The sequence below is a fragment of the Catharus ustulatus genome, chromosome Z (genome assembly GCF_009819885.2).
Source record: "Catharus ustulatus isolate bCatUst1 chromosome Z, bCatUst1.pri.v2, whole genome shotgun sequence".
NCBI classification, from domain to species: Eukaryota; Metazoa; Chordata; class Aves; order Passeriformes; family Turdidae; genus Catharus; species Catharus ustulatus.
This window is the reverse complement of record NC_046262.2, coordinates 596,981-621,533: the sequence shown is the minus strand read 5'-3', so window position 1 is coordinate 621,533 and position 24,553 is coordinate 596,981. Positions and strand designations below refer to the sequence as shown.

The window sequence follows — 24,553 nt, the reverse complement described above, 5'->3', positions numbered from 1 at the left end:
TTACTACCATTTTTTTCTCATTTATTCCCATTTTTTTCTATTTTTTTCCCTTTTTCTTCTCACTTTATTCACATTTTTTCTCTGATTTTATTCCCATTTTTTCCCAATTTATTCTCATTTTTTTCCCATTTTTTCCTCCATTTTCCCCCATTTTTTCCTGATTTTTTTCCCATTTTTTCCGGATTTTATTCTCATTTTTTTCTGATTTTTTCCCCATTTATTCCCATTTATTTCTGATTTTATTCCCATTTTTTTCTGATGTTATTCCCATTTTTTTCTCAATTTATTCCCATTTTATTCCCATTTTTTTCCATTTTTTTTCCTGATTTTTCCCCATTTTTTCTGTTTTCTTTTTCTATTTTTAATTCCCATTTATTCCCGTTTTTTCTCATTTTATTCACATTTTTTCCTCTTTTTTTCCCCAATTCATTCCCATTTTTTTCTCATTTTATTCCCATTTTATTCCCATTTTTTTCTCATTTTATTCTGATTTTTTTTCTCATTTTTTTCTATTTTTTTCTGATTTTTCCCCATTTTTTTCTGTTTTTTATTCAAATTTATTCTCATTTTTTTCTCATTTTATTCTCATTTTATTCCCATTTTTTCCTCTGTTTTTCCCCAATTTATTCCCATTTTTCACCCTTTTTTTCCCCATTTTTTCTCATTTTATTCCCATTTTTCCCCCATTTTATTCCCATTTATTTCTCATTTTTTTCTCAATTTATTCCCATTTTATTCTGATTTTTTCCCATTTTTTCCTGATTTTATTCCCATTATTTTCTCATTTTTTCCCCATTTTTTTTCATTTTTTCTCCATTTTTTTCTCACTTTATTCCCATTTTTTCTCTGATTTTATTCCCAATTTATTCCCATTTTATTCTGATTTTTCCTTCATTTTTCCCCAATTTATTCCCATTTTTTTCCCATTTTATTCCCATTTTTTCCCATTTTTTCCCCATTTTTTTCTCATTTTATTCCAAATTTTTTCTGATTTTTTTCCCATTTTTCCCCACAAATTCCATCGAACACCAAAATTTCCAATAAAATTCTTTATTTTCCTCTTCCCACCTTTAATCCTCATTTTTATTTAAAATTTATTTCCACCTATAAAAAAAAAATTTATTTTCTATTAAATTTCAATTTTATTTACACAAAAAAATCGTTAAAAATTCAAATTTTTTTTCTTTTTTAAAACAAAAAAAATTCAAAATAAATTCAATTTTTTTTTTATTTTTTGGGGGTTTTTTTTTGAATTATTTACATCCAAAAAAATAAATTTTTTTTTCACAAAAAAAAAAGGGAATTTTTATAAAATTCCCTTTAAAAAAATTTAATTATTTTTATTTTTAATTCCGGGAAAAAATTCCAAAGGAACCAAAAGTGCCTCAAAAAAAAATAAAAAATTTGAATTTTTTTTTTGTTTTTATTTTCCAGATTTTTCCTTTTGGGAATCCAAAGTACCTGAAAAAAAAAAGAAAAAAAAATTTAGGATTAATTTAAATTTTTTGGGGGGTTTTAAAAGAAAAAAATTCAAATTTTTAATAATTTTTAAAATTTTTTTTCTCAATTTTTTCTTAATTTTATTTTGAATTTTTTCTGAATTTTTTTCCATTTTTTTCAAATTTTTTCTTAATTTTATTTTTAATTTTTTCTCAATTTTTCCCAATTTTTTCTCAATTTTATTTCAATTTTTTTTGTAATTTTTCTTAATTTTATTTTAAATTTTTGCTCAAATTTTTCCCAATTTTTTCTCAATTTTATTTAAATTTTCTGGTAATTTTTTCTCAATTTTATTTTTAATTTTTTCTCAATTTTTTCCAATTTTTTTTCTCATTTTTGGGATTTTTTTCCTCAATTTTTTCAAGTTTTTCCTTAATTTTATCATAAATTTTTTCTCATTTTATTCCCATTTGTTCCCAATTTATTCCCATTTTATTCCCATTTTTTTTCTCATTTTATTTCCATTTTTCTCTGATTTTATTCCAATTTTTTTCTCATTTTTTTCCATTTTTTCCTCATTTTATTCCCAATTTATTCCCATTTTATTCTGATTTTTTCTGATTTTATTCCCATTATTTTCTCAATTTATTCAAAATTTTTTCCCATTGTTTTCCTAATTTCATTCCCATTTATTCCCATTTTTTTCTGATTTTTTCCTCATTTTATTTCCATTTTTTTCTTATTTTATTCTCATTTTTTCCTCATTTTATTTCCATTTTTTTCTTATTTTATTCTCATTTTTTCCCATTTTTTTCTCATTTTATTCCCATTTTTTCTCATTTTATTCCCATTTTTTTCCCATTTTATTCCCATTTTATTCTGATTTTTTCTCATTTTATTCCCATTTTTTTCTCAATTTATTCAAAATTTTTTCCCATTTTTTCTCCAATTTTTTCTAATTTTTTGCCATTTCTTTCCTAATTTTATTCCCATTTTTCCCATTTTTTTTTATTTCCATTTTTTTCCCATTTTATTCCCATTTATTTCTCATTTTATTCCCATTTTTTCCTCATTTTACTCCATTTTTTTTCTCATTTTATTCCAAATTTTTCCACATTTTATTCCCATTTTTTTTCTAATTTTATTCCCATTTATTCTCATTTTATTCCCATTTTTTCTTATTTTATTCCCATTTTTTCTTAATTTATTCCCATTTTTTCCTCATTTTATTCCCAATTTATCCCCATTTTATTCTGATTTTTTTCTGATTTTATTCCCATTTTTTTCTCCATTTATTCAAAATTTTTTCTCATTTTTTCCTCATTTTATTCCCATTTTTTTCTCATTTTATTCCCATTTTTTCTTATTTCATTCCCATTTTTTTCTCATTTTATTCCCATTTTTTCCTCAATTTATTCCCATTTTTTCCTCAATTTATTCCCATTTTTTTCTCATTTTATTCCCAATTTATTCCCATTTTATTCTGATTTTTTTCTCATTTTATTCCCATTTTTTTCTCAATTTATTCAAAATTTTTTCCCATTTTTTCCCTAATTTTATTCCCATTTATTCCCATTTTTTTCTCATTTTTTCCTCATTTTATTTCCAATTTTTTCTCATTTTTATCCCCATTTTATTCTGATTTTTTTCCATTTTTTTCTCAATTTATTCTCACTTTTTTCATATTTTTGTCCCATTTTTTTCTCATTTTTTTCCTGATTTTATTCCCATTTTTTTCATATTTTTTTCCCATTTATTTCTCATTTTATTCCCATTTTTTTCTGATTTTATTCCCATTTTTTTCTTATTTTATTCCCATTTTTTCTCCATTTTTTCCCATTTATTCCCCATTTCTCGTCAATTTCATGTCAATTTCCCGTCAATTTCCCGTTTCTCACCTCACTCCCCCTCTCCATTCTCCGCCCTTTTCACCCCCTCGCCGTTGCGCGACAGGAAATCGGCCGTCAGCGCTTCCTGTAACCTCCTCCTCACTTCCTGTACTTTTTCCTCCTGTTTCCTACAAAAAATAAATTTAAAATTTTATTTAAAATAAATTTCAAATTTTTATCACAAAAATTCCCATTTTTTTCCCCAAAAAAATCCGATTTTTTACCCCAAAAATTCAATTTTTTCGGTCCAAAAATTCCATTTTTTCGCCCCAAAAATTCAATTTTTTTCCCTTAAAATTCACATTTTTATCACAGAAAAATTCAATTTATTTTCCCTAAAAATTCTTATTTTTATCACACAAAAATTCAATTTTTTCACACAAAAAATTCAAATTTTTTGCCCAAAAAATCAAATTTTTAACTCAAAATTTTAATTTTTCTCACTTCCTGCACCCTCTCCTCCTGCTTCCTGCACAATATAAATTTCAAATTTTATTTATAAAAAATTTCAAATTTTTAACACCAAAATTCCCATTTTTTTTCCCCAAAAAAATCGGATTTTTCGCCCCAAAAATTCGATTTTTTCGCCCCAAAAATTCAATTTTTTCGCCCCAAAAATTCAATTTTTTCGCCCCAAAAATTCAATTTTTTTGGTCCTAAAATTCAAACTTTTTCCCCTAAAAATTCCCATTTTTAGCACACAAAAATTCAATTTATTTCCTCCTAAAATTCAAATTTTTTCTCCAAAAAAGCTGATTTTTAACACAAAAAACTTGATTTTTTCACCCTAAAAATTCAATTTTTTTGGTCCTAAAATTCAATTTTTTTCCCTTAAAATTCTCATTTTTATCACACAAAAATTCAATTTATTTTCTCCTAAAATTCCAATTTTTTTCCCCAAAAATCAAATTTTTAACAAAAAAAAATCTGATTTTTTACCCCAAAAATTCAATTTTTTCACCCCAAAAATTCCATTTTTTTTGGTCCTAAAATTCAATTTTTTTCCCCTAAAAATTCACATTTTTATCACACAAAAATTCAATTTATTTCCCAAAAAAAATCCCATTTTTACACAAAAAATCTGATTTTTTACACAAAAAATTTGATTTTTTCACCCCAAAAATTCCATTTTTTCGCCCAAAAATTCCATTTTTTTCCCTTAAAATTCACATTTTTATCACAGAAAAATTCAATTTATTTTCCCTAAAAATTCTCATTTTTATCAGACAAAAATTCAATTTTTTCACACAAAAAATTCAAATTTTTGCCCAAAAATTCAAATTTTTGACTCAAAATTTTAATTTTTCTCACTTCCTGCACCCTCTCCTCCTGTTTCCTACAAAATCAAATTTCAAAATTTTATTTAAAATAAATTTCAAATTTTTAGCACAAAAATTCCCATTTTTTTCCCCAAAAAAATCTGATTTTTCACCCCAAAAATTCAATTTTTTCGCCCCAAAAATTCCATTTTTTCGCCCCAAAAATTCCATTTTTTCGCCCCAAAAATTCAATTTTTTTCCCTTAAAATTCACATTTTTATCACACAAAAATTCAATTTATTTTCTCCTAAAATTCAAATTTTTTCCCCAAAAAATCTGATTTTTAACACAAAAAATTTGATTTTTTCGCCCCAAAAATTCAATTTTTTTGGTCCTAAAATCCAAATTTTTTCCCCAAAAAATTTGATTTTTTTTCTTCAAAATTCTAAATTTTTTCTGATTATTTTTTGACAAAAAATAAAATTTTTGGTCAAAAAATTTGAATTTTTTGGGCAAAAAATGGAATTTTTTGTGTTAAAAATCAGATTTTTTGGGGGAAAAAATGGAAATTTTGGGAGGAAATAAATTGAATTTTTGTGTGATAAAAATGAGAATTTTTAGGGGAAAAATTTTGAATTTTAGGACCAAAAAAATGGAATTTTAGGAGGAAAAAAATTGAATTTTTTTGGGGTAAAAAATGAAAATTTTGGTTTAAAAAATTCAAATTTTTAGGGTAAAAAATTGAATTTTTAGGAGAAAAAAATTTGATTTTTTTAAGGAAAAAATTTGATTTTTTGGGGGTAAAAAAAGCAAATTTTGGTGGAAAAAATTGGATTTTTTTTTAGAAAAATTCCAGATTTCCCAGAATTTTGAATTTCCCATGATGCTTTGCGGTTCCCATGATGCTTTGTGGCTGCCATGTTTTTTTTGGTGTAAAATGAGATTTTTTTGGGGGGAAAAATGGAATTTTTGGGGATAAAAAAATGAGATTTTTTGGGGGAAAAAATGGAATTTTTTGGGGAAAAAAATGGGAGTTTTTGGGGTAAAAAAATGGAATTTTTGGGGGAAAAAATGGAATTTTTTGGGGAAAAAATAAAATTTTGGCCACAAACAAATAGGAATTTTCAGACTAAAAAAATGGTAATTTTTAGGAAAAAAAAGAAAATTTGTGTTTTAAAAAAATGAGATTTTTTGGGAAAAAAATCAAATTTCAGAGAGAAAAAAATGGGATTTTAAAGAGAAAAAAATGGGAATTTCTGGGAAAAAAATAGAAAATTTTGGAGGAAAAAAAATGGAAGTTTTTGGGAAAAAAATGGGAATTTTTTTGGGGTAAAAAATGAAATTTTTGGAGAGAAAAAACTGAAATTTTTTGGGCAAAAAAATGGGGATTTTTGGGGTAAAAAAATGGAATTTTTGGGCAAAAAATGAGATTTTTTGGGGGAAAAATGGAATTTTGGAGAGAAAAAAATTGGGATTGTTGGGGTAAAAAAATGGAATTTTTGGGGAAAAAAATGGAATTTTGGACAGAAAAAAATGGGATTTTTTGGGGTAAAAAATGGATTTTTTGGGGGGAAAAAAATGGAATTTTTGGGATAAAAAAATGGAATTTTAGAGAGAAAAAAATTGAATTTTTGGGGGAAAAAAGTGAAATTTTTTTGAGAAAAAAATGGAATTTTGGAGAGAAAAAAATGAAATTTTTTGGGGAAAAAATGGGAATTTTGAAGGGAAAAAAATGAAATTTTTGGGGAAAAAAATGGAATTTTGGAGATTAAAAAATAGGAATTTTGGGGGAAAAATGAGAACAAAATTAAAAATTTGGAAGAAAATATTAAGGTAATATATTGACTTTTGAGAGCATAAAAAACGCGAATTTTGGCAGAAAAAATTCAGATTTTTTTGGAAAAATTCAGTATTTTTGGCGTAAAAAAATGGAAATTCTGGAGAAAGAAAAATATAATTTTTAGAGAAAAAATTGAGAATTTTTGAGGGAAAATTTAATTTTTGGTGGGTAAAAAAATCGGAATTTTAGTGAAAAAAATGGCATTTTTTGGGGAAAATCAAGAATTTTAGGTAAAAAAAGTTGTAAATTTTGGGTAAAAATACACAATTTTTTTGAGGGAAAAATTTGATTTTTAGGGTGGAAAAAAGAGAATTTTGGTGAAAAAAATGCGATTTTTTTGGGAAAAATTTCCCGATTTCCCACAATCCCTTGCATTTCCCACAATGCTTTGCGTTTCCCACGATGCTTTGCATTTCCCACAATGCTTTGCTCACCGGATATCATCGTCGGTGACCACGAAGGCGCGGCACAGGGGCTGGGCGGTGTTGAGCCAGATCCCCGGGTTCTTCTCCACGGCGGCCGAGTTCTGGCCGGTGATGGGAGCCGAGCTGGTGTGGAGGGCGCTGGCCACGGCCGAAAGCAGCGACTCCGTGCTGCAACCGGGGCCCACTCCTAAAAAAAATAAAATTGTTATAAAGTTTAAATTTATCCCAAAAATTTGATTTTTTTCCTCAAAAAATTTGGTTTTTTTGGTGAAAAAATGGCGTTTTTTCAGAAAAAAATCTGATTTTTTTTGTAAAAAAATTCAATTTTTTTTAGCAAAAAATCCAATTTTTTTCACCAAAAAATTATTATTTTTATGTCTAAAATTCTTCCTTTTTTACCACAAAATTTTTATTTTAATCCCTGAAATTTTCTTTTTTTTTCTCTCCAAAATTACGTTTTTTTCTAAAAAAATTCCAATTTTTTCTCTAAAATTCCCATTTTTTCCCCCAAAATTCTGCCCTGGGGCCCAAACCTGAAAAAAAAATTAAACTTTAATAAAATTTAAATTTTTCCTGAAAATTTAATTATTTTCCCCAAAAAACTTGGCTTTTTTTCGCGAAAAAATTGAATTTTTTCAGAAAAAAATCTGATTTTTTTAGGCAAAAAATTCAATTTTTTTCACCTAAAAATTCTATTTTTCTACCTAAAAAATTCAAATTTTTTTCCTCTAAAATTCTATTTTTTCCCCAAAAAATTCCCATTTTTTTCTCTCTAAAATTCTATTTTTTCTCAAAAATATCTAATTTTTTTATCCAAAATTCCCATTTTTTCCCCAAAATTCTGTCCTGTGTGCTGGCCCCTGGGCCCACTCCTAAAAAAATATAAATTTTAATAAAATTTCAATTTTTCCTGAAAATTTCATTTTTTTCCCCAAAAAATTTGGGTTTTTTTGGCAAAAAAATGGCATTTTTTTGGAAAAAAATCCGATTTTTTTCATAAAAAAATTCAAAATTTTTCCATAAAAATTCTAATTTTTTCACCAAAAAAATCTCATTTTTTTCCTCTCTAAAATTCTATTTTTTCCCCAAAAAATTCCCATTTTTTTCTCTCCAAAATTCTATTTTTTCTAAAAAATTTTCAATTTTTTCTCCAAAAAATTCCCATTTTTCCCCAAAAATTTTGTACTCTGTGCTGGTCCCGGGGCCCACTCCTGAAAAAAAATTTAAATTTCTATCAAATTAAAATTTTTCCTGAAAATCTGATTTTTTTCCCAAAAACATTTGCCTTTTTCTGGCAAAAAAATTGAATTTTTTCAGAAAAAAATCTGATTTTTTTTGTAAAAAAATTCAATTTTTTTTACCTAAAAATTCTATTTTTCTATCTAAAAAATTCAAATTTTTTTTCCTCTAAAATTCTATTTTTTCCCCAAAAAATTCCCATTTTTTTCCCTCTAAAATTCCATTATTTCTAAAAAAATTCCAATTTTTTCTCCAAAAAATTCCCATCTTGCCCCAAAAATTTTGTACTCTGTGCTGGAACCGGGGCCCACTCCTAAAAAAAATTCAATTTCTATCAAATTTCAATTTTTCCTGAAAATTTCGTTTTTTTCCCCAAAAAATTTGCATTTTTTTGGCAAAAAAAATGAAATTTTTTGGAAAAAAATCTGATTTTTTTCATAAAAAAATTCAATTTTTTTTACCTAAAAATTCTAATTTTTTTATCAAAAAATTTCCATTTTTATCCCTAAAATTTTGAGTTTTTTCCTCCAAAAATTCCCAATTTTTTGTAATTTTTAAACTGAAAATTTCATTAAAAAATTCAAATTTTTTTCCATTTTTAACCCCCAAAAAATTCAAATTTTCCCCAATTTTTTTTCTTTTTTTAACCCAAAATTCCACCAAAAAAATTCAAATTTTTTTCTATTTTTAACCCCAAAAAATTCAATTTTTTCTCCATTTTTAACCCCAAAAAATTCCATTTTTTCTCCATTTTTAACCCCAAAAAATTCAAATTTTTTTCTATTTTTAACCCCAAAAAATCCAATTTTTTCTCCATTTTTAACCCCAAAAAATCCGATTTTTTCTCCATTTTTAACCCCAAAAAATCCAATTTTTTCTCCATTTTTAACCCCAAAAAATTCAATTTTTTCTCCATTTTTAACCCCAAAAAATTCAATTTTTTTCCATTTTAACCCCAAAAAATCCAATTTTTTCTCCATTTTAAACCCAAAAAATTCAATTTTTTCTCCATTTTTAACCCCAAAAAATTCAATTTTTTCTCCATTTTTAAACCCAAAAAATTCAATTTTTTCTCCATTTTTAACCCCAAAAAATTCAATTTTTTCTCCACTTTTAACCCCAAAAAATTCAAATTTTTTTCCATTTTTAACCCCCCAAAAATTCAAATTTTCCCCAATTTTTGTTCAATTTCTTCCACTTTTTAAACCCAAAATTCCCTAAAAAATTCAAATTTTTTTCTATTTTTAACCCCCAAAAAATTCAAATTTTCCCCAATTTTTTTTCTTTTTTTAACCCAAAATTCCTTAAAAAATTCAATTTTTTTTCCATTTTTTACCCCCAAAAAATTCCATTTTTTCTCCATTTTCAACCCCAAAAAATCCAATTTTTTCTCCATTTTTAACCCCAAAAAATTCAATTTTTTCTCCATTTTTAACCCCAAAAATTTCAATTTTTTCTCCATTTTTAACCCCAAAAAATTCAAATTTTTCTCCATTTTTAACCCCAAAAAATTGAATTTTTTCTCCGTTTTTAACCCCAAAAAATCCAATTTTTTCTCCATTTTTAACCCTAAAAAATTCAAATTTTCACCGATTTTTTTACTTTTTTTTTTCTTTTTTTCCTCCTGACCCCTCCCAAATTTTGGAATTTACCAGAAATTTCCAAATTTCCCCCCAAATTTTCCCCAAACCTTGCAATCCTTTGGGCAGCTCCATGGATTTGATGATTTGTTCGCTGACGTCCGAGGCGCTCAAACCTTGGAGTCTCTTCTCCCAAAAAAGCTGAAAAAAAAATTGTAAATTTCAAATTTATTTCAATATAAAATTTGTAAATTTCATTCTCATAAAATTTTAAAATTTTGGAATAATTTAAATTTTTTTAACTTTATTTTTAATTTTTTTTTCCTATTTTTCTCCATTTTTAATCTGAATTTCGCCATTTTTTTTCTCTAAACATCGTTAATTTCCTTTTGTCAATTTCCCATTTTTCCTCCATTTTTTTTCAATTTTTTTTCCAAATTTTTTCCAATTTTTCTCCTCCAAATTCTCATTTTTTTCCCATTTTTTGGCCAAAATTTTCTAATTTTTTTCCCAATTTTTCCCCACATTTTTTCCCAATTTTTGCCCCAAATTTTCTCAATTTTTTTCCAGATTTTCCCCCAAATATTCTCAATTTTTACCATTTTTTCCACCATTTTTTCTGTCATTTTCCCTCCAATTTCCGCCATTTTTTCTCAGATTTTTTCCAAATTTTTAATTTTTTCCTTCATTTTTCCACTCAAAATTTCAGGAATTTTAGGAATTCTGGGAATTCTGTAAATTTTAGGAATTTTTTACCATTTTTTCCACCATTTTTCCCGCCATTTTTTCCCACATTCCGCCATTTTTTCCGCCATTTTGTCCCCAAATTTTTTCCAAATTTTGAAATTTTTCCCTCAAATTTTCCACCCAAAATTTTGGGAATTTCAAGAATCTGGAGAATTCTAGGAATTTTAAACATTTTTAGGAATTTTTACCATTTTTTCCACCATTTTTTCCACCATTTTCCCTCCAATTTCCGCCATTTTTTCCCGTTTTTCCGCCATTTTTTCCGCCATTTTGTCCCTGATTTTTCCCAAATTTTTAATTTTTCCCCCCAAAATTTTGGGATTTTGTGAATTTTGTGACTTTGGGAATTTGGACAATTTTAGGAATTTTTAAAATTTTTTCTGCCATTTTCCCTCCAATTTCCGCCATTTTTTCCCATTTTCCGCCATTTTTTCCGCCATTTTGTCCCCGATTTTTCCCAAATTTTTAATTTTTCCCCCCAAAACTTTGGGAATTTTGGAAATTTTGTGAATTCTGGGAATTTCTTCCATGTCCACCATTTTTTCACCATTTTTTTCCACCATTTTCCCGCCATTTTTTTCCCACATTCCGCCATTTTTTCCGCCATTTTGTCCCAAAATTTTTTCCAAATTTTTAAATTTTTCCCTCAAATTTTCCACCCAAAATTTTGGGAATTTCAAGAATTTGGGGAATTCTGGGAATTTTATGGATTTTTAGGAATTTTTGCCATTTTTCCCACCATTTTTCCCGCCATTTTCCCTCCAATTTCGGCCATTTTTTTCCATTTTCCGCCATTTTTTCCGCCATTTTGTCCCCGATTTTTCCCAAATTTTTAATTTTTCCCCCCAAAATTTTGGGATTTCATTGAAAACTTTTTATGAATTTTATGAATTTGGGGATTTTAAAGGAATTTTTACCATTTTTTCCACCATTTTTTCTGCCATTTTCCCTCTGATTTCCGCCATTTTGTCCCAAATAAGTTCTGAAAATTTTTTTAAGTTTTTCCTCCATTTTTCCACCCAAAATTTTGGGAATTTCAAGAATTTGGGGAATTAGGGGAATTTTAAAGATTTTTAGGAATTTTTACCATTTTTTCCACCATTTTTTCTGCCATTTTCCCTCCAATTTCCGCCATTTTTTCCACCATTTTGTCCCAAATTTTCAATTTTTCCACCCAAAATTTTAAAGTTTTATGAATTTTTGAAATCTTATTAATTTTGTGAATTTGGGTATTTTAAAGGATTTATCTTTTCTCCCACCATTTTTTCTGCCATTTTCCCTCCAATTTCCACCATTTTTTCCATCTTCCGCCATTTTTTCCACCATTTTGTCCCTGATTTTTTCCCAAATATTTAATTTTTCCACCCAAAATTTTGGGGATTTTGTGAATTTGAAGATTTTTTAGGAATTTTTGCCATTTTTGTCACCATTTTTTCTGCCATTTTCCCTTCAATTTCCACCATTTTTTTCCCATTTTCCGCCATTTTGTCCACCATTTTGTCCCTCACTATTCCCCAAATTTTAAATTTTTCCTACCAAAATTTTGTGATTTTTGTAAATTTTAGGAATTTGGGGAATTCTGTGAATTTAAACATTTTCTATTAATTTTTACCATTTTTTCTGTCATTTTCCCTCCAATTTCCGCCATTTTTTCCCATTTTCCGCCATTTTTTCCGCCATTTTGTCCCCGATTTTTCCCAAATTTTTAATTTTTCCCCCCAAAACTTTGGGAATTTTGGAAATTTTGTGAATTCTGGGAATTTCTTCCATGTCCACCATTTTTTCACCATTTTTTCCACCATTTTTTTCCATTTTCCGCCATTTTTTTCTGCTGATTTCCGCCATCTTGTCCCAAATTTTTCCCAAATTTTCAATTTTTCCCCCCAAAATTTTGGGACTTTGTAAATTTTGTGACTTTGTCAATTTGGACAATTTTCAGGAATTTTTTTCCATTTTTGCCACCATTTTTCCCGCCATTTTCCCTCCAATTTCCGCCATTTTTTCCCGATTTCCGCCATTTTTTCCGCCATTTTGTCCCCGATTTTTCCCAAATTTTTAATTTTTCCACCCAAAACTTTGGGAATTTTGGAAATTTTGTGAATTCTGGGAATTTCTTCCATGTCCACCATTTTTTCACCATTTTTTCTACCATTTTTTTTCCATTTTCCGCCATTTTTTCTGCCAATTTCCGCCATTTTGTCCCCGATTTTTTCCCAAATTTTTAATTTTTCCCCCTAAAATTTTTGAATTTTATGAATTTTGAAAATTTTATGAATTTTGTGAATTTGGAGATTTTAAAGAAATTTTTACCATTTTTTCCACCATTTTCCCTCCAATTTCCGCCATATTGTCCCCAATTATTTTTCCAAATTTTAAAATTTTTTCTCCAATTTTCCACCCAAAATTTTGGGACTTTCAAGAACTTGGGGAATTCTGGGAATTGTAAAGATTTATAGGAATTTTTGCCATTTTTTCCACCATTTTTTCCGCCATTTTCCCCCCAATTTCCGCCATTTTTTCCCAATTTCCGCCATTTTTTCCACCATTTTGTCCCCGATTTTTCCCCCCAAAATTTTGGATTTTGTGAATTTTGGGAATTCTGGCACCCACCTGGCGGGGCTGCTCGCTGAGGCGCTGCGGGTCGCTGCGCACTTTGTTGCCGGGGTGGTTGGTGACCTTGGTGACGGGTTGTTTGAAGATGGACGCCGTCTGGCGGATGGGGAGGGTCGTGTTCAGGTCTGGTTTGCCCTGGGGAACAAATATAAATATATAAAATAAAAATAAAAATATATAAAATATAAATACATAAAAGATAAGTAGGAAAAAATTCAGAAAAATCAGAAAAAATAAAAATAAAAATGGGGAAAAATTAGGGGGAAATTTTAGGGGAAATTGGGAAAAAATGGGGGAAAAAATTTAAAATTTTCAGAAAAAATCAGAGAGAAAGAGGAAAAAAATGAAGAAAATTGGAGGAAAATAAAGAAAAAATCAGGAAAAAAATTTGAAAAAAAACCAGGAAAAAATTGAAAAAAAATTAGGAAAGAACTCAGGAAAAAGTAGAAAAAAAAACCAGAAAAAAAGAGGAAAAAAATCAGAAATAAAAAAGAAAAAGTGGAGGGAAAAAAAGGAATAAAAAGGAGGAAAATTAGGAGGAAATTTAGGGAAAATGGAGTGAAAAAAAATTTGAAAATTAGGAAAGGATCAGAAAAAAATAGCAAAAATACAAGAAAAACAGAAACAAATGCAGAAAATTTAGGGGAGAATTTAGGGGGAATAAGGAGAAAAATTTAAAAAAAGGAAAATTCACGAAGAATTCAGGAAAAACAAAACTTAAAAATGGGGGAAAACAGGGGAAAATGGGGAAAAATGGGAAAAAATTGGGAAAAAATTGGATAAATGGGGAAAAATGGGAAAAAAAAGACGAAAAAATGGGGGGAAATTGAGAAAATTTGGGGAAAATAGTGAAAAATTGGAAAAAATTGGGAAAAATTCTGGAAAATTGGGGGAAATTTGGAAAAATTTGGAAAAAATTGGGAAAAATTGGGAAAAAAATGGAAAAAATGGGGAAAAATAAGGAAAAATTGAGAAAAAATGGGGGAAAAATGGGGAAAAATTGGGAAAAATGGAGAAAAAATGGGGAAAAAATGGGAAAATTTGAGAAAAATGGGCAAATATTTTGAAAAAAAATTGAAAAAAAATCAGAAAAAAATGGAAAAAATTAGGAAAAAAATTGTAAAAAAATAGGAAAAAAATCCAAAAAAATCTGAAAAAATTCAGAATATCTCCACAACACTCAAACAACAAAAAAAATGAAGATTTAAAAATTTTATTTCTTACTTTGTTGGGGTTGAGGGCGTCGTTCCTGAGGCGCTGTTTGTTCTTTTGCAGCTTGCTGGGCATCATCTTGCCCGTGCGGAAATCGAAGGAGCTCAGGTCCACGGAGTTGCCCAAATAACGAGCCAGTTGGGGCTTGCTGCGGAATTTTTTGCCACTTGGGCTGGGGGGAATGAAAAGGGGGAGGTGAGAGGAGTTTTTAGGAATTTTTGGGGATTTTTTTGGGGATTTTTTGGGAATTTTTTGGAATTTTTTTGGAATTTTTTGGGAATTTTTTTAAATTTTTTTGGATTTTTTTGAGAATTTTTTGGAATTTTATTTGAATTTTTTTGCAAATTTTTTGAATTTTTTTAAGGAATTTTTTGGAACATTTTTAGAATTTTTTTTAATTTTTTTGGACTTTTTGAATTTTTTTTAATTTTTTGGCATTATTTTGGAATTTTTTGGAGAATTTTTCGGAATTTTATTTGAATTTTTTGGCACATTTTTTGGAATTTTTTTGGAATTTTTTTGGAACTTTTGGGGAATTTTTTGGGATTTTTTTGGGAATTTTTTTGAAATTTTTTGGAATTTTTTTGGGATTTTTTTGGAATTTTTTTGAGAATTGTTTTCAATTTTATTTGAACATTTTTGCAAATTTTTTGGAATTTTTTTAGAATTTTTTTTAATTTTTTGGAATTTTTTGGGGAATGTTTTGGAATTTTTTGGAGAATTTTTTGGAATTTTATATGAATTTTTTTGGAATTTTTTTTGGAATTTTTGGGAATTTTTTAGGATTTTTTTGGGAATTTTTGGGGGGTTTTTTGGGATTTTTTTTTTTTTTTTTTTGGATTTTTTTGGATTTTTTTGGGAATTTTTTGGGATTTTTTTGGGAATTTTTTTGAAATTTTTTGGAATTTTTTTGGGATTTTTTTGGAATTTTTTTGAGAATTGTTTTGAATTTTATTTGAACATTTTTGCAAATTTTTTGGAATTTTTTTTAGAATTTTTTTTAATTTTTTGGAATTTTTTGGGGAATGTTTTGGAATTTTTTGGAGAATTTTTTGGAATTTTATTTGAATTTTTTTGCAAATTTTTTGGAATTTTTTTGGAATTTTTTTTAATTTTTTGGGATTTTTTGGGAATTTTTAGGAATTTTATTTGAATTTTTTTGCAAATTTTTTTGAATTTTTTGGGAATTTTTTGGGATTTTTTTGGAATTTTTGGGGAATTTTTTTGAATTTTATTTGAATTTTTTTGCAAATTTTTTGGATTTTTTTTGGAATTTTTTTTATTTTTTGGGATTTTTTTGAATTTTTTGGGAATTTTTTCAATTTTTTTGGATTTTTTTGGGAATTTTTTCGGAATTTTATTTGAATTTTTTTGCAAATTTTTTGGAATTTTTTGGGGATTTTTTGAGAATTTTTTGGAATTTTTTTGGAATTTTTTTGGAATTTTTTGGGATTTTTTTGGAATTTTTTTTAATTTTTTGGGATTTTATTGGAATTTTTGGGGGGAATTTCTGGGAATTTTTTTGGATTTTTTGGGGAATTTCTTGAGGTTTTTTTAGGAATTTTTTGGATTTTTTTTCAATTTTTTTGGATTTTTTTTGATGATTTTTTGGAATTTTATTTGAACTTTTTTGCAAATATTTTGGATTTTTTTTCAATATTTTTGGAATTTTTTTGGAATTTTTTGCAAATTTTTTGGAATTTTTTCGGGAATTTTTTGGCATTTTATTTGAATTTTTTTGGAATTTTTTGGGATTTTTTTGGAATTTTTTGGAGAATTTTTTTGAATTTTATTTGAATTTTTTTGGAATTTTTTTGGGAATTTTTTGGGATTTTTTGGGATTTTTTTTGAATTTTTTGGGAGTTTTTTGGGAATTTTTTGGATTTTTTTTGGGAATTTTTTCGGGATTCTATTTGAATTTTTTTGCAAATTTTTTGGAATTTTTTTGGATTTTTTTTGGATTTTTTTGGGAATTTTATGGAATTTTATTTGAATTTTTTTGCAAATTTTTTGGAATCTTTTTGGAATTTTTTGGGAATATTTGGGGATTTTTTTGGAATTTTTTGGAGAATTTTTTTGAATTTTATTTGAATTTTTTTTGAATTTTGGGGGGAATTGTTTTGAATTTTTTGGGATTTTTTTGCAAATTTTTTGGAATTTTTTGGGAATTTTTTGGGAATTTTTTTTTATTTTATTTGAATTTTTTTGCAAATTTTTTGGATTTTTTTGAATTTTTTTGGAATTTTTTGGGATTTTTTTGGAATTTTTCAGAGAATTTTTTGGAATTTTATTTGCATTTTTTTGCAATTTTTTTGGAATTTTTTTAGAATTTTTTTAATTTTTTTGGATTTTTTGGAATTTTATTTGAATTTTTTGGAATTTTTTTTTGAATTTTTAAAGAATTTTCTGGGATTATTAAAATTTTTTTTAATTTTTTTTAATTTTTGGTTAGTTTTTGGGGGTTTTTTTTGGGGAATTTGAAAGAATTTTTTGGGATTTTTTTGGAATTTTTGAGAAGTTTTTGGAGTCTTTTTTCAGGAATTCTTAAAGAATTTTTTGATATTTTTGGGGAAATTTTTTTGGAATTTTTTTTGAATTTTTCAGGAGTTTTGGGAGCATTTTTTGGGAATTTTTAAAGAAATTTTGGGGATTTTTTGAAAATTTTTTAGAGATTTTTTTGGGGCCATTTTCTGAGAATTTTGGGGGATTTTTCATAAAATATTTGGGGATTTTTTGGAGATGTTTTAGGAATTTTTGGGGAATTTTTTTCAGGATTTTTGGAGAAATTTTTTAGATTTTGAGGGGAATTTTTGGGAGTTTTTTTTCAGATTTTTTGGGAATTTTTGGAAATTTTTATGAGGATTTTTGAGAAATTTTGGGGAGAAATTTTGGGGATTTTTTGAGAATTTTTGAGAATTTTTTTTTTTAATTTTTGGGACTTCTTTGGGCAATTTTTTGAATTTTTTTTTATAATTTTTGGGAGGATTTTTAGGGATTTTTTCCAGTATTTTTCAGGAATTAAATTGGATTTTTTTTTTTATTTTTGGGGATGTTTTAGGAATTTTTGGGGATTTTTTTTAAACATTTTTTGGGACTTTTTGGGCATTTTTTAAGAGTTTTTTTGTGATTTTCTGTGATTTTTTTTTTCTTATTTTCGGGGGATTTTTGGAGAAAATTCTGGACTTTTTTGTGTTTTAATGAGATTTTTTTGCAGGATTTTGGGGATTTTTAAAAATTTCGTTTTAATGGGATTTTAAAAGAAACTTTTGGGATTTTTAAAAGAATTTTTGCAAAGTTTTTTGAGATTGCTTGGCAAATTTTTAGGGATTTTTAAGATAATTTTTGGACAAATTTTGTTGATTTTTTTGGGGATATTTAATAAATTCATGAGAAATTTTAAGAGATTTTTTGGGGGATATTTCAGAAATTTAGGAGGAATTTTAAGAACCGGAATTATCCCGGGACAAAACCCCGGGATCGCTCCGTGACAAGAACCGGAAGTTCCCCTCAGGGAAAACCGGAAGTGCCGCCCTGACAGGAGCCCGGTTCTCCCTCACAGAACCGGAAGTTCCCCTCAGGGAAAACCGGAAGTGCCGCCCTGCCAGGAGCCCGGTTCCCCTCACAGAACCGGAAGTTCCCCTCAGGGAAAACCGGAAGTGCCGCCCTGACAGGAGCCCGGTTCTCCCTCACAGAACCGGAAGTTCCCCTCAGGGAAAACCGGAAGTGCCGCCCTGACAGGAGCCCGGTTCCCCCTCACAGAACCGGAATTGTCCAGTGACAGGAGCCCCGGTTCACCCTCAGAAAATCCGAATTGTCCCGGGATAAAACTCCAGGACTCCCCCATGACAGGACCCGGTTCCCCCTCACAGAACCGAAATTATCCCGGGACAAAACTTCGGCATCCCTCCGTGACAGGAGCCCTGGTTCACCCTCAGAAAAACGGAATTATCCCGTGATAAAACCCCGTGAAAAAACCAGGAATTCCCCTCAGAAAGAACCGGAATTAACCCGGGACAAAATTCCGAGCTCCGCCCGGGACAGCAGCCCCGGTGCCCCCTTTACAGAACCGGAATTATCCCGGGACAAAACTGCAGGACTCCCCCATCTTCCCCCTCAGAAAAGCGGAATTATCCCGGGACAAAACCCCGGGATTACCCCGCGAAAAGAACGGGGAATTCCCCTCAGAGAAAACCGGAACTGCCCCGTGACGAAATCCCGGGATTCCCCCCCCCTTCCCCGCCATGACAGGAGCTCGGTTCCCCCCTCACAAAACCGCAATCCCCCCCGTAACCACATTCCGGAATTTTGCACAGCCCAAAGCGGGAACCCCGCCGTTAAATGAACAGAGAGAAGCGGAATTCCCCCCAGGATCCCGCGCTCCCCCTCACACCGGGAACCGGAATCGCTCCATGACAGGAGCCAACCCTGCCACAACCATGGCGGAAGCGAACGCGCTGTCACAAGCGGCCTCCCCGTCTTCACCCCACCAGCAGCGCCGCCATCGCTCGGATTTCTTACCTGAAGTAATAAACATCGCTTTTCCCAGCGCTCAGGCCTGATTTACGGATCACTTCTTCTTTTTTCCATCCCGGAGGCAGCGCCGGACAATCCATCCTGCCGGGTTTCTCCATACGCGAGGCCGGCTACACCAAGGCCGATACGGCCCGGTTTTACCGGCCCGGTTTGATGGCGACCGGAGCGATTTCCTCGTTGGCCGCTCCGTCCTCGGTGCGGGCCCCCGGGGGCCGGGACCCCGCGGCGATGGCGGAGCGGGCGCGCGGCGCCAGGAGCGCGGGGTGCGCGCGCAGCCGCCGGGGTGAGCCCGGGCCAGGCCCGAGCGCGGCCTCCGAGCGGGGCACAGAGGCCGCGATGCATCATAAAGAGACAACGGGGGCGGGACCGCGGCGGATGCCGGGCCGTGGAGGGGTCAGAGAGGGACGAGGGGATGGGGGGAAAAATGGAGGGGAAGCGGGGAGGGGGAATCGGAGCGGGAGGTCTGATGCGGGGGGGAAAATGGCGGGGTCCGTGAGGGAGACCCTCAGCGGGAAAAATGGCGGGGTCCGTGAGGGAGACCCTCAGCGGGAAAAATGGCGGGGTCTGTGAGGGAGACCCTCAGCGGGAAAAATGGCGGGGTCCGTGAGGGAGACCCTCAGCGGGATTGCTGAGGGGGAAAAATGGCCGGGTCCGTGAGGGAGACCCTCAGCGGGATTGATGAGGGGGAAAAATGGCCGGGTCCGTGAGGGAGACCCTCAGCGGGAAAAATGGCCGGGTCGGTGAGGGAGACCCTCAGCGGGAAAAATGGCGGGGTCCGTGAGGGAGACCCTAAATGGGATTGCTGAGGGGGAAAAATGGCGCGGAGTCCGTGAGGGAGACCCTCAGCGGGAAAAATGGCGGGGTCGGTGAGGGAGACCCCCAGCGGGATTGCTGAGGGGGAAAAATGGCCGGGTCCGTGAGGGAGACCCTCAGCGGGAAAAATGGCCGGGTCGGTGAGGGAGACCCCCAGCGGGATTGATGAGGGGGAAAAATGGCCGGGTCGGTGAGGGAGACCCCCAGCGGGATTGCTGAAGGGGAAAAATGGCGTGGTCCCTGAGGGGGAGTCGGAGAGGGAGACGGGAGGGGGAAACATGGAGGGAAGAGGGGAGGGAGCGCTGAGGCGGGATCGGAGCGGGTGGGATACCTGAGGGGGGAGCCATGGTGGAATACCTGAGGGGGAAACCGGAAGGAGACCCCTGTGGGGGGACCGTGGCGGGAAACTTGAAGGGGAAACCGGAAGGGGACCCCCTGAGTGGGGGGACCATGGTGGGAGTCCTGAGGGGGAACCATGATGGAACGCTGAGAGAAATCATGGAGGGAACCCGGAGTGAGACCCCTGAGGGGGATCCTGGCAGGACCTTTGAGGTGGGCGCCATGGTGGGACCACTGAGCGGGGGACCATGGTGGGAGTCCTGAGGGGGAACCATGGCGGGACCACTGAGGGGTGACCATGGCGGGGTCTCTGAGGGGGAAACATGGCGGAGTCTCTGAGGGGGAAAGCGGAGGAGTCGGCTGAGGGGGAGCCGTGATGGGACCCCTGAAAGGAAACCATGGTGGTAGCCTGAGGGGGAACCATGGCGGGAACCCTGAGGGGGAACCATGATGGGACCCCTGAAAGGAAACCATGGTGGGAGCCTGAGGTGGGGGGGAACCATGATGGGACCCCTGAGGGGGAAAAATGGCGGGAAACTTGAGGGGTGACCATGGCGGGGTCCCTGAGGGGGAGCCATGGCGGGGTCCCTGAGGGGGAGCCATGGTGGGACCCTGAGGGGGAAACATGGCGGGGTCTCTGAGGGGGAACCATGGCAGGACCCCTGAGGGGGAGCCTGAGGGGGAACCATGATGGGACCCCTGAGGGGGAAAAATGGCGGGAAACTTGAGGGGTGACCATGGCGGGGTCCCTGAGGGGGAAACATGGCGGGGTCTCTGAGGGGGAACCATGGCGGGACCCCTGAGGGGGAGCCATGGTGGGAGCCCTGAGGGGGAGCCATGGTGGGAGCCCTGAGGGGGAGCCATGGTGGGACCTGAGGGGGAACCATGATGGGACCCCTGAGGGGGACCCATGGTGGGACCCCTGAGGGGGGAAAATCGCGGGAACCTTGAGGGGGAGCCATAATGGGACCCCTGAGGGGGGAATCATGGCAGGGCCCTGAAAGGGAAACTATGGTGGGACCGCTGAGGGGGGGAAACCGGAAGTGACCGCTGAGGGGGAAAACCGAAACTGGGCCCTGGGTGGGGGGGGGGACCGGAAGTGAGCCTTGAGTGAAAACCGGAAGTGAGCCCTGAGGGGAAACCGGAAGCGAGCCCTGAGGGGAAACCGGAAGTGAGCTCTGAGGGGAAATCATGGCGGGAACTCTGAAGGGGAAATCAGAGCGAGAACCCTGAGGGGGAACCATGGCGGAATTTCTACTCCAAATCCCCTTCCACGTTTTCGCCATGGATTCCCAAATTTCTTCATCAAATCCTGCAAAAATTTCCAGGGTCGTGGAGGAGGCGCTGCTAAAAAATCGGGAACGAGGTAAAAGGGGAAAATAAAAAATGGGGGGGGGGGGGGGGGGGGGGCACAAAATGGCGGCGCCTCTGAGGGGAAGCGCCGGGAATTTGGGCGGGAAAAATTTCCCAATTAAATTTAATTAATTTTAAATTAATTAGTTTTAAAATTTTTGGTGGAATTTCGGGATTTTTTTGAGGGGGATTTTTTAGGAATATTTTGGAAATTTTTTTGGAATTTTTTTAGGGGGAGTTTTATTGGGAGTTGGTTTTTTAAATTTTTTTTTTCGAATTTTTTGGGAATTTTTAAAAATTTTTAAATTTTATTTTTTAATTTTTGGGAATTTTTTGAGATGGAATTTTTATTTTGGAAATCAGGGTTTTGGAATTATTTGGGTGGAAATTTTGAGAAAAATTTTGATAGAATTTTAATTTTTAAAAAAAATTTTTTTTGGATTTTTTTCTATTTTTTAATGGATTTTTTTGGGAAATATTTTTATTTTTGTGGATTATTTTTGTGAATTATTTGGAATTTTTGGGGGAATTTAAATTTTTTTTTTTAGTTTTATTTTTAGGAATTTGAGATTTTTTAGGAATTTTTTGTGGAAAATACTTTGAGATTTTTTGGATTTTTTTTTTATTTTTAAAATTGAATTTTGGGATTTTTTAGGGGAAAAAAATGAGAAATTTTAGGGAGAATAAATGAAAATATTGACAGAAAAAATGGGAATTTTGGGATAAAAAAATTAAATTTTTTGGGATTTTTTTTTTTTTCCCACAGGAATCCAAAGGAGGAAAATGCAGGAATGGAAAATGAGGCAGAAAAATGCCAAAAAAAGGAGGAAAAAATCGAATTTTTTGTGGAATTTATGAGGTAAGAATTGAAATGGTGGCGAAATAAAAGGAATTAAAAATGGAAAAAATTAAAATGTTGTGGAATTTTTTTGTTGAGGGGGAAAATGGGGAAAAATGAGAAAAAATGGGAAAAAATTTGGGGAAAAATCAGAAAAAAAAAGGAAAAAAAAATGAGAAAAATCACAAAAAAAATGGAAAAAAATTGGGGAAAATCCAAGTAAAAAAATTGAAAAAAATCAGAAAAAAATTGGGGAAAAATTCAAAATATTATTGAAAAATATTCAGAAAAAATTGGGGAGGAATCAGAAAAAAAAAATTGGAAAAATCAGAAAAAATTGAGGGAAAATCAGGAAAAAATTGGGAGAAAAATCAGAAAAAAATTGAAAAAATTTAGAAAAAAATGGAGAGAAAAATCAGGAAAAATCAGGAAATAAAATTGAAAAAAATCAGAAAAAATTGGGGAAAAAACCAGAAAAAAATTGGGGAAAAATCAGAAAAAATTGGGAAAAAAATCAGAAAAAATTGGGAAAAAACCAGAAAAAAATTGGATAAAAATGAGAAAAAATTGTGAAAAAAATTAGGAAATAATTTGGGAAAAAAATCAGAAAAAAATTGGAAAAAATCAGAAAAAAATGGGAAAAAAACCCAAAAACAATGGGGAAAAATCAAGAAAAATTAGGAAAAAATGGAAAGAAAATTAGGAAAAAATTGGGAAAAATCAGAAAATAAAAGTGGTAAAAAATGAAGAAAAAAAATTGGAAAAAATCAGGAAAAATTTGAAAAAAAATCAGGAAAAATTGGGATAAAAATCATAAAAAAGTTTAAAAAAAATCACAAAAAATTGGGGAAAAATCAGGAAAAAATGGGGAAAAAAATCAGAAAAAAATTGAAAAAAAAACCTGAAAAAATTTAGAGAAATTAGGAAAAAAATGAGGGAAAATATCAGAAAAAAATTGGGAAAAAAACCTGAAAAAATTTAGAGAAATTAGGAAAAAAATGAGGGAAAAAATCAGAAAAAAATTGGGAAAAAAATCAGAAAAAATTGGGAAAAAAATCAGAAAAAATTAGAAAAAAATTGGGAAGAAAATCAGAAAAAATTGGGGAAAAATCAGAAAAAATTAGAAAAAAATTGGGAAAAAAAATCAGAAAAAATTGGGGGAAAATCAGAAAAAATTGGGGAAAAATCAGAAAAAGTTAGAAAAAAATTGGGAAGATCATGGAGAGAAAATTAGCAAAAAATTGGGAAAAAACAGAAAAAAATTTGGGAAAAAACCCAGAAAAAATTGGGAAAAAAATCAGAAAAAATTTGGAAAAAATCAGAAATAATTGTGGAAAAAAATTAGAAAATAATTTGGGAAAAAAAAATTAGAAAAATTAGGAAAAAATCAGAAATAATTTGGAAAAAATTGGGGCAAAATCAGAAAAAATTCGGAAAAAATGGGGATAAAACTCATAAAAAGTTGAAAAAATTGACAAAAAAATTGGGGAAAAATCAGAAAAAATTGGGAAAAAAATCAGAAAAAATTGGAAAAAAATCAGAAAAAATTGGGGAAAAATCAGAAAAAATTGGGAAAAAAATCAGAAAAAATTAGAAAAAAATTGGGAAAAAAATCAGAAAAAATTGGGGAAAAAATGGGGAAAAAATCAGAAAAAATTGAAAAAAAATCAGAAAAAATTGGGAAAAAAAATGGAGAAAAAGTCAGGAAAAAATTTAAAATAATCAGGAAAAAAAATGGAAAAAAAATCAGAAATAAAATGGAAAAAAACCAGAAAACATTGAAAAAAAAATTAAAAATAATTTTAAAAAATCTTAAAAAAATTGGAAAAAAATTAAAAATAATTTAAATAATTAAAAAATAATTTAATTAATTAAAAAGAGAAAAAAATTTGAAATAAAAATAAATTTTTATTGCCCTCAGGGATGTTTTGGTTTCTATTTTTAGCTCTGCTTCCCGCCCTAATGGCGTCATTGAGTGACGTCATGGTGGGCGGGGCTTATGGGAAATTGACCAGGGGGATGGGAAATTGACCAGGGGGAATTCCCGGGTGGGGAAAAAAAAATAAAAAATGAGGAAAAAATGGGAAAAAAATTAGAAAAAAAAATTAAAAATTGAGAAAAAATGAAAAAAAATTTTGGATTAAAAATGAGAATTAAAATTGGGAATAAAAAATGAGAAATTTGGGGAGAAAAGGGAAATTTTTTAGGGAAAAAATTGAATTTTGTTGTTTAAAAAATTGTAATTTTTGAGAGGAAAATTGGGATTTGTTTAGGTGGAAATAAAAGAATTTTGCTGTTAAAAATTCATATTTTTTAGGGAAAAAAAAGGATTTTTAGGAGATAAAAAATTGAGTTTTGTGGAGAAAAATTCATAATTTTTAGGAGGAAATAAAATTATTTTTTAGGGAAATAAATTGAATTTTACTGTTAAAA

The 24,553-nt window shown here is 31.6% G+C and overlaps 1 protein-coding gene across 1 annotated transcript; it reads right to left on the bottom strand.

The window, feature by feature from the left end:
* Positions 1-1,423: 1,423 nt before the first annotated feature.
* MBD2 (methyl-CpG binding domain protein 2) lies at positions 1,424-19,020 on the bottom strand. The gene is made up of 7 exons (XM_033085790.1): positions 18,763-19,020; positions 14,257-14,416; positions 13,030-13,167; positions 9,783-9,873; positions 6,863-7,040; positions 3,339-3,457; positions 1,424-1,461 (listed from the first exon to the last, which is right to left on the bottom strand). Exons 1-6 carry the CDS (start codon positions 18,873-18,875, stop codon positions 3,340-3,342), a joined length of 798 nt encoding a protein of 265 aa, XP_032941681.1. The 5' UTR covers positions 18,876-19,020; the 3' UTR covers positions 1,424-1,461; position 3,339.
* Positions 19,021-24,553: the final 5,533 nt, after the last annotated feature.

Excerpts from the sequence above, each read along its gene's own strand:
- MBD2 (XM_033085790.1), bottom strand. The coding sequence starts at position 18,875 with ATGGAGAAACCCGGCAGGATGGATTGTCCGGCGCTGCCTCCGGGATGG. Across the intron at positions 9,874-13,029 it reads TCAGCGAGCAGCCCCGCCAG|CTTTTTTGGGAGAAGAGACT; the intron begins GTGGGTGCCAGA and ends TTTTTTTTTCAG. Across the intron at positions 7,041-9,782 it reads GCTGCCCAAAGGATTGCAAG|GAGTGGGCCCCGGTTGCAGC; the intron begins GTTTGGGGAAAA and ends TATTTTTTTTAG.